This window comes from Paramisgurnus dabryanus, chromosome 23 (genome assembly GCF_030506205.2).
Source record: "Paramisgurnus dabryanus chromosome 23, PD_genome_1.1, whole genome shotgun sequence".
NCBI classification, from domain to species: Eukaryota; Metazoa; Chordata; class Actinopteri; order Cypriniformes; family Cobitidae; genus Paramisgurnus; species Paramisgurnus dabryanus.
In genome coordinates this window covers 10,975,400-10,989,938 of record NC_133359.1, presented here as the reverse complement: position 1 = coordinate 10,989,938, position 14,539 = coordinate 10,975,400, and the positions used below count along the sequence as shown (strand labels likewise).

General features: G+C 37.1%; 1 protein-coding gene across 5 annotated transcripts in view; it reads right to left on the bottom strand.

The window, feature by feature from the left end:
• magi2b (membrane associated guanylate kinase, WW and PDZ domain containing 2b) overlaps nucleotides 1–14,539 on the bottom strand; it is a 94,026-nt gene that overhangs the window by 44,912 nt on the left and 34,575 nt on the right. For all 5 annotated transcript variants that reach the window (XM_065291930.2, XM_065291929.2, XM_065291931.2 and 2 more), the window contains exons 3-6: nucleotides 11,886–12,005; nucleotides 5,734–5,949; nucleotides 4,641–4,860; nucleotides 1,041–1,120 (exon numbers count right to left, since the gene is read on the bottom strand). In XM_065291930.2, the coding sequence (XP_065148002.1) occupies nucleotides 1,041–1,120; nucleotides 4,641–4,860; nucleotides 5,734–5,949; nucleotides 11,886–12,005 (636 nt within the window). The remainder of the gene's footprint in view (nucleotides 1–1,040; nucleotides 1,121–4,640; nucleotides 4,861–5,733; nucleotides 5,950–11,885; nucleotides 12,006–14,539) is intronic.

Below are 14,539 nucleotides of genomic sequence, written 5' to 3'. Positions count from 1 at the left end.
CTAACTTTAACTCCATTTCAAGTTTAGGTCTTTAAAGGTCTTCTTTAACTTTAAAGACAGACATGGAGAAAGCTTTAGACAAGCTTAGTGATATACAGCGATTTCAGCGCACCTTATTACTGGCCGCAATCAATTTTACACTTGGAATAAATATGCATGTGATTTTGTTGCGTCTACATGCCAAAAAAGCATAGATCTTTGTTTTAACAGGCGGAGGAATATTAGTAGTCATGTCACACGGTGGCATGACTGTTAAAAAAGCCTGTGGAAAGAGATATTGATTTCTCTGGCCCCATTAAATTGCATTTTAATTCAGCACAGGGTTTTAGAGATGCTGGATTTCGGTACACAGCACCATGCATGCTTATCAGCCCAGCTAACAAGACAACACCAAAAAGCAGACGTTTGAAGTATGCAATTGCATACACCATGCTAACAAACATTATATTAGAGGATTAACAAAAACTGGCCAAATAAGTGCATTTAACAAAAAACTGAAGCAAGAATAGTTGAATATATAGATGGTTAGATGCTTTTATACTGTAGATGAATAAATGAATGGACAAACAACTGAGTAAATGAAGAATAAATCAATGAGATTTGAACAGATGGAAAAGCAAGCAAACAAATGAATGAATGAATGGATGGATGAATCAGTACAAAAGATGAATAGATGGGTTTATACATGACTAGCTACATAAATTAATGAACAAATAACAAAACTAACTTAATAGATAAATAAAGAGTTTTATAAAAGGATAAATTAACCGATGAACAGATGGTTGCGTCAATCAAAAAAACACAAATCTATTGATACTATCAATGCATGTATTCAGAAGCACAGTGTCTAAAATGATCTACTGAAGTAAAGAACGATCTAGTGATCTGATCTAGAAACATCCTGTGTTAAGTGTTAAATGGAAATCCCTGTTCATACTATCTAACGCCTCCGTGACTTCTCCACAGGGAACCATAGAAGCAGAGGTCACGACATTGCACTTCTCCACGCATAACAGGAGAAAACATGTTAACACACTTACCATGTTCCTCACACTCCTCTGGGGGCTTGGCTTTCTTCGCTAGTCGAGGGTCCAGCCATGATGTGGTTTTGGTATTGTGACTTAAGAAAACAGAGACAAATGCTTCACTATAATAATGATTTACAGTATGCAGAATTTTAAATCAAAATATGAAAATATTAAAGGTGCTGTGTGTAGATTTTAGCGACATCTACTGGTGTGATTGCTCACCCATCCCTTTTGAAACACATAGAGAAGCTACGGTACAGGACAAACATGAGACAACATAATGAGGAATCACACTCTGTAGAGCGGTTTGTCCCTTAAGGGATACTGTAGAAACATGGCAGCACAAAATGGTGCCACACGGTGTATGCAGCTCATTCTATGGTAATAAAACATAATGGTTCATAATGTAAGGTCTTTATACACCACTGAAAAGATTGTTATGTATATTATATTGGATTTCTGTCAAGAGATCCTACTAAAATTTACACACTGCACCTTTAAATAAGGTTGTATAAACTATATACATATTTTAGACTTTTTACACGTCTTTACATTATAAAATTGGGCAATTCTTTTTTATATCTGTATGAATGTCAAAATTGATATGTCACGGTTATACAGGACTTCCGTTCCATTGACTTCATTCATAGGCATGTGAATGAATGCAGCCGAGCAAAAAAATGACAGGCATGCTAATAAAATTCGCATTTGGCACGTTCAAGTTTGGCAAACTCTATAGATGGATTTCAGTCACGTGACCTTTTACGTCATGCCGCCATCTTTGGGACCTACCGAGTACCAGTAGGCTATTGACAAGCATTGGCTACCTTGCTACAATTTACGGATTTCTTATCTTTTACTGTCTATGATTCTTACGGATATAGTAAAGGGCTATGAAAGACAACATGTCGCACCTCGACAGTCATGAAAATAAACGCTACTTTAAAAAAATATATCTTGGTTAGGGTGTGATTCCTTCTCGATCCCTGATGCGTTCTTCCAGCCGCTGTCCGCTGCAACCGAACTACCACTATTTTACAACATAAAAAGGCGCGACACAACATGAAACTTTGCTCGAAGTATCACCTGGATCTCTACACATGAACGCGAGCATTGAGAACTTTGTTTGTACACACGGAGTTTACTAAAAATAAAGGTTTTGTACAACTGACTTTGGCTGTTATGGTGTCCGCTTGTCATCTCTGCCAGACGTAAATAATCGATTTCCGAAGGGGAATGAATGAATATCATAAGAGGCTCCTTTTTCAACCTGAAGGTCAATATTGTTTTTCACTTGCGACAAAACAACGACTTATCCGTGCATTTTTATGGAACTATGCTTTAGGAGATATCAATCTTTACAATGCTCCCTCCTTACGTCGCAATTGGAGATCGATACATCTTGACTGGGAAGAAGGCGGCGAGCGAACGCCAAATCATCCAAAGTCAGTTGTTCAAAACCTTCTTTTTAGTAAACTCTCTGTTCACAAACAATGTTCTCAATGCTCGAGTTCACGTGTAGAGACATAGGCGATACTTCGAGCAAAATATCATGTTGTGTTGAGCCTTCTTAGTGTTGTTAAAATAGCGATTTTGATGCTCACAGCATATTGAAGGCATAGCTTCTTGTTCTTTTGCGACCACTTCAAGTCCTCAAAATGGCGGAAGACAAGTGAGTGACGTCAGCTGATATCCATGTATAGTCTCAGCCTCAGATGTCACGGCCATGGACCGTCTGATGCATATGGATCACTTTTTTGGAAAAACTTCAGGGGAGGTCAAAGCGCTACTCTGATTGGTTTAATTATAATGATTTCTGGGAGATGTGCGTGTTGCGATCTTAAACGGTCCACCTGGAAAACACAAAGCCGTGTAATCGAAGAAAAAAGCTTTTAAGTTTACATCGGTGACAATATGCTTCATCAAGATTGAATAAACAGGGTATGTTTAAAAGTATGCCCAGTATCTTAACGTGTTTGCTATTGTTGTTATAAACCTAAGAGACGTTCATGAATGATGGTTGTTGCTCATTGGTCGATAATCATTGCGACATTTCCAAGCCCCTAAACATGACGCGGCCCAAAAAGTGTCAGTCATAAGGACTCTTGGGCGGTCCTTGGCCATCAAAAGCCATTTCTGTAGGAAGCTGGCTATGCGAGACTATGTGACCTGCTAAAGTCTTTTTACATGATGATATGTGACCAATAGATGATCAATATGTCATTTTGTGACCTTTAAAAGATCAATATCCTATAATGTACAATATAAAAAGGAACAATATCAGCCCAAGCACATCAAAATCAATGATGTATGAATAAAAAACATTTTAGCAGTGTGATACCATATGCAGTTGCTACCCATATACATTTATTATGACTCATTTCACTTTATTTATTATGACTCAACTTGTATACCTAAATGTTCTGACTTCTTTGTATGAATTTAATATTTGGCTTGATGGCTACATCTGGTGGAAATTTTGTGTCAATAGCCCACTTAGAAATCCATATACTGATAAAAATGCTGATGTGTGAAATACTTATTTTCCCCACTGTATGCAGGGGGCTACGTAGAAATTTTGCATACTAAAAGTCTTTTGACTGCGACAGTATTGTACTTGCTACAAAACTGTACTGTTATTCTCCTGTTGTGTGTTTTTATTTTACTGTTTAACTGTTTAGAAGTCTAAAGATTACTTTTATTATTCTTCAAAACTAATTCCTATTCAAAATCTGAACTCGGAACAATCCAAGAATATAATTTTGCTTAACACCAAACCATAATGCAAATAAATACGAAACGACTTGAGTAAAAGATCCCAATGTATCACAGTTTCAAATAATTATACTGTACACTAAAAAGACAATCACAGCATTATCGAATAATGCCACCTATATCTATATTTATAAGTCCCCCCTTAATCTCTCTGCTCAAAAAGTGTACGTTGGGACAAATCTCACTTCAGAATGCAAAACCTTACAGATGAGATATTCCACTAGGACTCAAGTCAAAGTAGGCGTGACAATCAATACTTATAACAAGTCCCTTGCTTCTAATTAAGTGCTGGAAGACAGCGAGAGGGAGGAAAACATCTTTCTCACGCTATCAAGACCGTTTTCCTTCCTTTGCTACTCTGGCAGTCATATTCGGTTTTATGATGATTCATTCATCGTTCGGATTCGTGGCTTGGCATAATGCGACGCATCAATTTATCCATAATCCACGTCATACCATGTACTGAAGACAAACAAACTGTTTGCAAACAACAAAATGGAACAAAGACCGAAGCGCGCTCAGTACAGTGTGCATAAATAATTCAGGTGTCCATAACAATGTGAGAAAAGGAGTTAACCGCAGGAAAACGACTTGTGCTTTGTAGCTCTTTCCAAACCTATTAAGCTGACTTACTGTCTACAAAGGCAGAGCTGTCTAGTTGGGAATGCTATAAAAACAAAATTGTTATTTCCCTATGCTCTGTGCATTATGGGATTGAGTTCACTGTAAAGGACACGTGATGCATGTAAAATGCAGTAACTAAATAAGCGCCTCCATGTTTCGGAAGAAGCACATATGTTTACACCTCTATCAAATTGAAGAATGCACTTCACTCACTCTATAAAGTAAACTTCCCCCTTCTCCGTGTAGGCCATCTCCCAGTTGTCCGGCAAGGGCCCCAAATCATCATTTTCCTGGGAGTCTTGTGGGGATTTGGGGGCCTCTCCTTCTTCTTCAGGAGCATCCGTGGCGGTGAGGGTGGGGGTCTCAGGTGGGCACGGCTGGGCGGGCACGTCCCCTGAAGCGTCTGTGCTCTTGTCTTCATGCTCACTTGATTCTATGAGTAAAACAGAATGAATCAGTGTCAGGAGTGACCTTTTAACTGAGAGACTGATTTGACAGTTGATTATCAAGAAGTGGGCACTGAGAGTGCCTGGCACATGCAGAATTTGGCGGTACAGCAGGGTTTTTTGGGTCGGATTCGTGCGCCATCCCCTGCATGCAGGTATAAATATTAGCGTGACATACAGTAGGCAGCATAAGACAATTTACATACAGTAGGCAGCAGAGGAAATTTGATAATTTGGCAGGATGCATAAGCAACGGCAGTATGTTCAAAGTGTGATTTCCCAGCTTGACACATAGGGCAAAATTCACACCCCTACCCCTTCATTAAAAGCCTCTATATTTGTTTTTATAAATTTAGTTTAAGCAAGTGAATTTTTCATATTCACTGAAGTTAGGGCTGCAAGATATATCGAAAGGTGTATTTTGGGGAATGTTTGTAACCAAACCGATCAGAGGCCCCATTGACATCCATAATAATAAAAAGAATAGTATGAAGTCAATGGGGCTTCTGAATATTCCTCAAAATGTCTTCCTTTGTGTTCATCAGAACACAGAAATTTATACAGGTTTGTAACAACATTAGAGTGAGAAAATAATGACAGACTTTTAATTTTTGGGTGAACTATCCCTTTAAAGCATTATTGTATCATATATAGCATGGTTTAGAGTCTTTTCCTCAATATCCTGCAGCCCCATTCCCGATCATGGGCCACAAGTTTAAATAACAATAAACTCTTTTCCAAAATAATTCATACAACAACAGAATGTAATGAAGCAAATACAGACTCTTGAATACTCTTAAATGGCCTCAGCTGGTCCATTTATATTATATCTCTGTAACAATACTAAGTGGTAATAGTACCTGGTGTGATGGCGATGCCGTTGCCATTGACGACAGGGCTGTCTTCTTCCTCTTCTTCTGGTGGCTCAATGCTGTCCTTTTCCATGTTGCTGACGGACTTGTTTCTCTTCCTTTTTCCCTCTGCACTGGGTCGAGCACCGGGCAAGAGTTGGTCCGTCACATTAAACAGCATGGGCGTAGGCTCGGCCGGAGGCTTCGGCGTGCCATAGAAGTTATCTGGGACAAGATTCAGAGAGACAATGTGGAGTTTATTCGGCAGAAAATTACGATTGGTAAATTTAAGAGACGGGTCTCCTATTACCCAACAGACCACTGTAAAAACTAAAGAGATGTTCAGGTTGGGTACATAGTGACAGTCCCTTAAATGAACAAGTTAACTCGTCAATTGAAAGAAAACGCTTCCCTGCAAATGAAGAGTTTTTCAGGCAATCCATGTTTCTGCTATTATCCACCAGGTGGTGCTCTTACCCAACTTATAAAACCTGAAAGCAACCCTTTAGGCCAAACAGTAACTCCGTGTATGTTTTGATAATCACTCTGAATCTGATCTCTATCAAAAGTCCTTCACAAAAAAACAATTATCTCAGCTTTCTGCTCAAAACGAGGTATTTTTGAAAAAACCTACCCATATTTGAGAGGTGATAAAAAGAAAACAAATAAAGGTAGGATGAAACGTCTCCTTCGTTTGAAAGCAGAGGGTCTGTTCTTTCATTTGATATATTGTATGTTATATATTTAAAGAAGAACTCTTCTGGAAGGCATTAAACATTTGTAAAAATCATAAAAATGTTGGCACTGGCTGGCAACTTTTTAAAAAAATTTTGAAGGGGAAAGAGTTAAATCCATTAGATTTCATCTTGATTTAAAGCGTTGTGGTATTATCACATTGAGCCCAGGAATGTGCATTTTGGACTAGAAATATGGAAAAACTAAATTTCTCAATCATAGTGTCCTGTATAAATAATTTAAGACCTTCCACCAAATGCATTTTTGGGTATAAAATGATGGCAAACCACAGAGGAGCAGTCCTTCACTAGAAATGAATATGTTCAGTATATTAGTTCTTTTAGAATATATTCAACAAATAAAAATCATCTATTGCACTTGTATTGTACTATGATACAGATCAATGTAAAACTGCTTACGGGCATACCGTTTGTCTAAAGACATCCAGTAGTTCAGCAGAGCGTGCAAAAAATCAGAAAAGCTTTGTCTCTCAATTGTCTGAGAACTGAGTCTCTTACTAGATGATCTAGACATAGCAGACGTAAAACAAAGCATCAAGTTAAAAATAGCCTAACAAAGCTGCATCTTAAGACAATGCATTCAGGTCCTTTCAGTCTTAGGCCTTGTCCACACGTACACAGGTATTTTTATACACAGTAAAACTAACTTAAAATAGAAAGTACCTGGTACTCAAAATGTGCCAAAAAATTTAGCTAACTATTATTTTTGAGTTCATTCAACATCTATCATAGATTTAAGTTAACAGTAAATAGTTTTTGGAGTTTTTACAACTACACCAAAGGTAAAGAGTTTAGGGAACTTAAAAAGTGGATTCAACCATAATTAAATATTTTAAGTCAAAAGCCCTCTAGTGGCGTTTTTTACCAAAAAGTGATGTCATCATTGAAAGGGCACTTAGACGTGTTTTAAATGGATGAATTTGCTCTTGGATGCAAATAATTACAAACTTTTGGTGGTTGTGATGAGTTCAATTTGCCAGGTAAGCTAAGAAAGAGTCTGTCACAGCAAATTTACTTCATTTTAAAGTTAAATCAACACCATTGGTTGAGGAGGTTCAGTTCCCAGCATGCTTTGCATGAGCCCGCAAAACGAGAGCATTTTTTGAAATTAAGTGATATGTTATGTGGTTTTTAGTAAACAAAAAGACTCAGTAGTGTTAAACATTTATTTATCTTGGAGATTTAGAAAAGTTTGCTATTTTTTTTGTTTTGTGCTTACCATTGTTCAGAAGTGTAGTGCCTGTGCTTAGGCTTTAGGTCAATAATGTGTTGCTTTATCATATAAACCAGGGGTGTCAAACTCATTTTAGGCTGAGGGCCGGATGGTAAATAACGGCATGAAGTGCGGGCTGGATAATTTTTTAAACCTTAGTGTGCTGATAATTGTGTTAAAATTAACTAAACAAACCAATTAATTAGTTTGTTTAGCAAGAAAACCAGAGAAACACACAGCTCTGTGAAAACTACATTTCATAAGGTCTCACTCATACTGTATATTATACACACTAGTGATGGGCAGTCCGGCTCTTTCCATTGATTCGGCTCTTTCGGCTCAAGCTCCGGCTCTACATTTTAGTGATGGCAGTCCGGCTCTTTCCATTGATTCGGCTCTTTCGGCTCAAGCTCCGGCTCTACATTTTAGTGATGGCAGTCCGGCTCTTTTCATAGATTCGGCTCTTCTGGCTCGGGAGCCGGCTCCCCTGCATGCGTCTGAAGATTCGGCTCTGCTCGTTCGCTACAAAGAATCAGCTCTTAGAGCCGGCGTTCGCGAACGACCCATCACTAATACACACAAATTTACATCTGAACAAAACCCACTGGCCTTATAGGTTGAAAAGCTTTAATTTAACTTCTTTTGCCTTAATGCCAAAATTATTTATAAACCATTCACTTTTCTTTGGAATATATTTGTAATGAGAACAGTCATTTAGAAAATGCTAGATGGGGCAGTGGCCCGAACCAAAAATGGCACTATGGGGGGTGGTCCTATTATTATGGTTTTAATAAAGTATTATAAATATTATGTGTTATATTACTAGCATCAACTTAGATAAGTGATTATAATGGGAAATATAATAACACGAATTAAAGTTTGACAATCTGCTAAATATTCAATCTGATTTACCTGCTGGCTTGATGGAGCTTTGAATCCATGTTTGCAATGTTGAACTGCTGCTAAAAGCCTCTCTTTCCGTTCTCTGTCGTTATTTTGTGAAGACATTGGTGTTTTTTGTATTTTTTGTCTACAAAGTGTGCCAACATCAGCAAATTTAGTGTTTATATTAACTTAGATCTGATCGGGAACATTAAATCGATTAGACAAGTATTGTAACGTTATAAGAATGTGTAAATTTTGTTGTTGTTTGCTTGCTAAGTTGTTAGCACTTTTAGAACACCGACAGCAAATCATTACCGGAAGAAATACATAAACATACTTACAAATTACTAAGTCTGCGGTTTAACAACTGATATAATGTAATGAATCTACCTGTTAATGCAACGAACTTTGGAAACTGTCGTCTTCTCTCTCCAGGCAGAGAGTGCACAGAGATGCTGCGGAGCGGGCGAGAAAACACGAAGTGGATTACCAGAACCCGTGGATCTTTAGCCGAGCGGTAACAATAAAACGGCAAGATTTTGGGCACCGTGTTTACTCTATGTTCCACGTTTTGCTGTTTTCCGCAAGTCTCTCATATTAAAAACGAACTAGACACCCGCCTAAAAGGGTTTTTAAAATATGTATTTAATATTTAATAAAACTGTATAAATCATCATGCGGGCCGCATGTTTGACACCCCTGATATAAACAATACCTATGTGAAAGTCAGCACTGAGCTCAGTCTCAACACACTTTCACTGGTATCAAATTTTCATGAGTCACATGATATGTTTCTGTGATTTGTGAACAAAATTAAATAGTAGTTAGTTTACTTGAATATTTTGAGTACTCTGAACTTGTCAGGTTTTACAGTGTTCTGTTAAGTTGTAAAATGTAGATATTTGAGTACAGGAAACTTAAGAAAAACAAGGCAATCAGTTGCCTCAAAATATTTAAGTAAAGCTACTACTACAATTTAAGTTACATAAAATATATAATTTAATTTATATAAGACTTTATCTAAGTTTAGATAAATAATTTTTTTTTTTATTTGAATTGAAGTTGTCAGTACTCAAAACTTTTAAGTTGGCAAACTTAGAAAAATAGAGACAATCAGTTGCCTCAATTTTTTGAGTTAGTAGAACTTATCCAGGTTTACAGTGTAGTAATTTTTCCCTTTTTTCGAAAAAAAAAAAAAAAATCAAAAACATGCAAAAACCTGGTATGAAGTACAAGTCAAAAACCCCGCCCTCTCCATGCAAACGAACAGAACTCGGGTCAAAATAAGAAAATAAATTACACTTCCAATAAAATTTTCCGAAAGATGGTTTTGGTCCTATTAGGTAGTTGCTATCATGCTGATATATGTTCAATTGTTCATTTTTGTGATAAGTCTCATTTTAGCTAGTAATTTGATGCTATAGAAACAGGGCGTGTTGTTATAAATGACATTTGTGATTGACAGCTTCTCTGAATGAACTCTCTAAGCTTCGAGGGAAGATTGAAGATATAACTTACTATTAATTTCGATTTCTGTGTTATATATCACACCGACAAAATTACTTGTATTTAACTTACCTTATTTTAGCAAGCCAGTCAAATCACATGTTCAAGGGGAGTGGTTAAAAAGGGCGTGCGAGTGTATGGGCAAAAGTCTGATACCACTGCTAGTCCTCTGGGCTCCACGGATGATTTCTTTTGCGCAGTTTGCCAGGCTCCAAACTGATGTTTTTGCATAACATGTCAGCGCCCATCATCGAAAATTTAATGCACAGTTCATTACAACAGAAGGAAGCGACGTCGCAGCGTCCATTTTTTTTTACAGTCTATGGTATGGACGAATGCTTAAACTGCACAGAAAAAGCTACGGTTTCAAAAATAACCTTGTTCGTGTGGACAGGGCCTTAAAGCATCCAAATTTGGTTTTATTATTTGTGACCAGTGCTGCGCGGGTTGATCCAAAATGAGCGCGTGCCTGCGGTCACACACGGTTATCACCGGTTACGAGTCATAAAAAATAACACATTTTTTTTGGTTCCTATGTAATCTATAGTTTTAGTTTTTTTTTTTATATATATATAAAAAAAAAAAAGTTGAGTCGATGCCCACTACACCACCGGCTCTGACCAAAACTATTTTTTAATGATATTTGGGTCGCAGTCGGTCAGGTCATTTGAAATGAAGATGCCAATTAGCTATTTTAAACCATTTAAAAATGCGGGTCAAGTAGAGGGTCAGGTACAATTTTTTCTTTGCGATCCGAGTTGCCTGCAGGATAGTTGAAAACGTTGGTCGGTTTGTTTATACATTGACCCGCGCATCACTGTTTGTGACTTAGTTGGCACTCCAAACAGCACAACAAGTTAAAAACACGCATTCATAGCTACCTGGCATGCCAAAACTGTGAATTGTTTTAATTACAGTTTTAATAACTTTGCTCAAGTTCTCTCTGACGCTTTCCATTATGCCGACCACGTTCACTGGCGACCCGATCGTTTTATTGAAGATTGAAAAGAAATCATGTGTATCAAGGGAAATCTGTTTAATGATTAAAAACCATGCATGGATTTGCAGGTACGGCAGTGGCTTTTAAAATTCACTGGCAGGTCTGTGGGGAACTGAACAGAAGAAGTGAAGTTTGTAGATGAGAGAAAAAGCTTTATTTAAATTACAGCCTGTGACCCAGAATCACAGACTGGGTAAAATAACTTTGTAATCCAGTGGTTTTAGCTTATGCTAACTAGTCGCCAATACAATGGTAGCATAGCATTAAAACTCATATAATAAGCATTAAATAGATCGATTAACAGTAATGCATAACATGATATTTGACAAAAAAACTGTCAAAGCTATAAAACACCTACAATCACTTGACACTGACTTAAAATGTCAAAGGGTGAATATTGTATGCAAAAGTCACACCAAGTGACACCCAAAAGAACGAAACTATATTCTAACAAATCCGAGTACATTGTGAAACGTACACTGCTCTCAATGTGCCTGGAACATTATGATGCAGGGCCTCATGCATTCATGGGAAGGTTTATCTTAAACAGATAAGAAACCTGTGCCTGTGAAAGTAGTCCACACACCTCTGTGTCGGCTCTCATGGGACCCCACTGCACCAGTTCTGAATACCTCTGTGCAATGTCAAAGGGAATGTACCTGCTTCTTCTAGCAGTAACATTGAGCATATCTATTTTATTCATATTTTATCCCACCATGGTGTAACAGGTGTAACACGTGCTTTATTTAAAGCTATAATCATTTATTGAAAAGTGGGAGGATTAGCAGTGAATTTGCCTTACCTTCATAAGTACCGCTTTCTAATAAGGCCCCACTTTTCTCTAATTCCATAAACCGCTCGATGCTCACAAAGTTGTAGTCCACACCTGGGACTTCCCCCTCTTTGGGCTGTCTCGTCGTGCCTGCAGAAAAAGCATATATCAGATCTGTCAGACTATTTAGGCTTTACACTATAATAGCCATGTAGCCCAGAAGCAGAATTGGAATGAAAAACAAATTCTTATAGTTTTGTGGTGGTATCAAATGACTCACACACTTAAAATGCACAAGCTAGGAAAAACATTGTTATTATCAGTTTGTGTTCACACTAATGTAGTTATCAATAAATGTATTTTTATAGTTAATGTTCTTAATGTGAAATGGTCTTTAGCACAGTGCATGCCTCTTAAAAACATAGAACCATAGTACACACCAAAACATACATGACAGTGCCACTGTATGGTGTCCATAAAATACCATGACGTGCCATTTCAAAATAGAAAATACATTTGTTTCAAAATTCCATATTCAATGTTTATGTACTTTTTGTGTATAATAAATTAACGCATTCGGTGAGGGGTAGTTAAACAGCCTTAAGAATTCAGGGCCTAAGGATTTGCAATCCAAATATTTGGAGTTTCACTCCAATAGTCATGCTGGTGCTTTTAAAGGAACACTGCCCTTTTTTTGATAATATTCTCATTATACAGCTCCCCTAAGGTTTAATATTTGCTTTAAACCATTTTGGAATCCATTCAGCCGATCTCCGGGTCTGGCTGTACCACTTTTAGAATAGCTTAGCACAATGCATTGAATCTGATTAGACCATTAGCATCGCGCTAAAACATAACCAAAGAGTTTTGATATTTTTCCTATTTAAAACTTGACTCTTCCGTAGTTACATCTTGTACTAAGACCGACAGAAAATTAAAAGTTGTGATTTTATAGGTAGATATGGCTAGGAACTATACTCTCATTCTGGCATAATAATCAAGGACTTTGCTGTCTTAACATTGCTGCAGGAGGCGCAATGATATTACGCACTGCCCGAAAATAGTTACCTGCTTTTGAAAGTTACTAGGGAGACTATTTTCGGCAGCATCTGCTCACAAACAGAAGAGTCAAGTTTTAGATAGAAAAAAACATCCAAACTCTTTGGTCATTTTTGAGTGCAATGCTAATGGTCTAATCAGTTTCTATGGATTATGCTAAGCTATGCTAAAAGTGGCGGCACCAGATCCGGAGATCGGCTGAATAGATTCCAAATATATTTAATTCCAAATTAATATTTAACTGGAAAATGAGCTGGAAAATGAGTTTATTTTCAAAAAAGTGAAATGTCCCTTTAAAGGCCGTATATAGAAAGCTGGGCACTGAAAAACACTTATTATTACCCTTTCATAAAGTAAAAAAAATACATAAATTTGAGCATTCAAAAGAACACCTGAACACAATATATATATATATATATATTGCTTGCAAATAAATGTTTTAAGCACATTAAAAAGATATTTTTAATAATACCAAAATATTTTAATAACTTATATCATACAAAAAGCTTCCTCACCAGTTTGCTTAAAAGCAGTCACCTATATTTGAGTCTCTGGTCCGCTTAAATAAAATTTTTCCACAATCACATCAGGGAACTCAGAGATAAGATAGGAGCTACTGTATATATAAAAATCAAAGCCAGTGAGAATGTATTTCTCAGCTTGTGTGAACTCTTTTGAACAAGAAAAGTCCATTTGGATTTCTAGGCTAAAATGACAGAGCACATCTGATGCTCAAAATGTCTAATGTAATGCTGCTGAATTATAAAAGCAAGATAGAAAACTCAAATGAACTTATTTTTATTAAAACAGAGAGAGACTGGGACCAATACGTCAAAGAAAGCTTATGTAATGTGCAGACAGGAATGACACAGTGTGCCTGAGAACATCTGAATCACCTCAACACCATTTTCAAGCACAATGTAAATGGGCCTGAATTAAAAATGTGTGAATCATTTTACAATTTCGAGGGCTGTCCTGAGATGATAGCCTGATGCTGAGAAGATACACATCCCAATAAAAAATTTTGTCATGTACCTGTATCAGATCATAACTATTTCTCATATTTAGAGATTAAAATATCCATCAGCATGTAAGTTGTCTTGCACTGTTTATGCCACTGACATAAATGCAACCACTAAAAACAGTGACATCCTAGTAAACACTTTACACTGTTAGAAAAAATGTGTCAAAATATGCAGAACACATTAAAAAGGTCCAAATGTTTACTATTAGGTACAGATAAGTATACATTCGGTATTAATATGTACCCTTTGAGATACTTGTCTAATATGAATTCTTTAGGTGCAGTGCTTCTGTTTTTAAGCTCCAACTGAGAAAGCCAAAGAAAACTGTGGCAAGAAAGAAAAGCTCTAGATGTTAGCAATGAACAAAAAACTGTGAAAAACCAGGCTCTGGCTATATAAGACAAATGCAATGACAATACGTTAGCAGACCCAGCCAGCTCTTTGCTTTGCCTGCTGCTGCCTTGATTCAACTCTACGGCGCTTCTCTGTTTTAAATTCGGCAACAGTGTCTCTTCGGATCACACAAATTGCTAGTGACATTGCAACCTGCTAAACAAAACTCTGACAACTGATGTACGATAGACACTCAGTCGAGTCAAA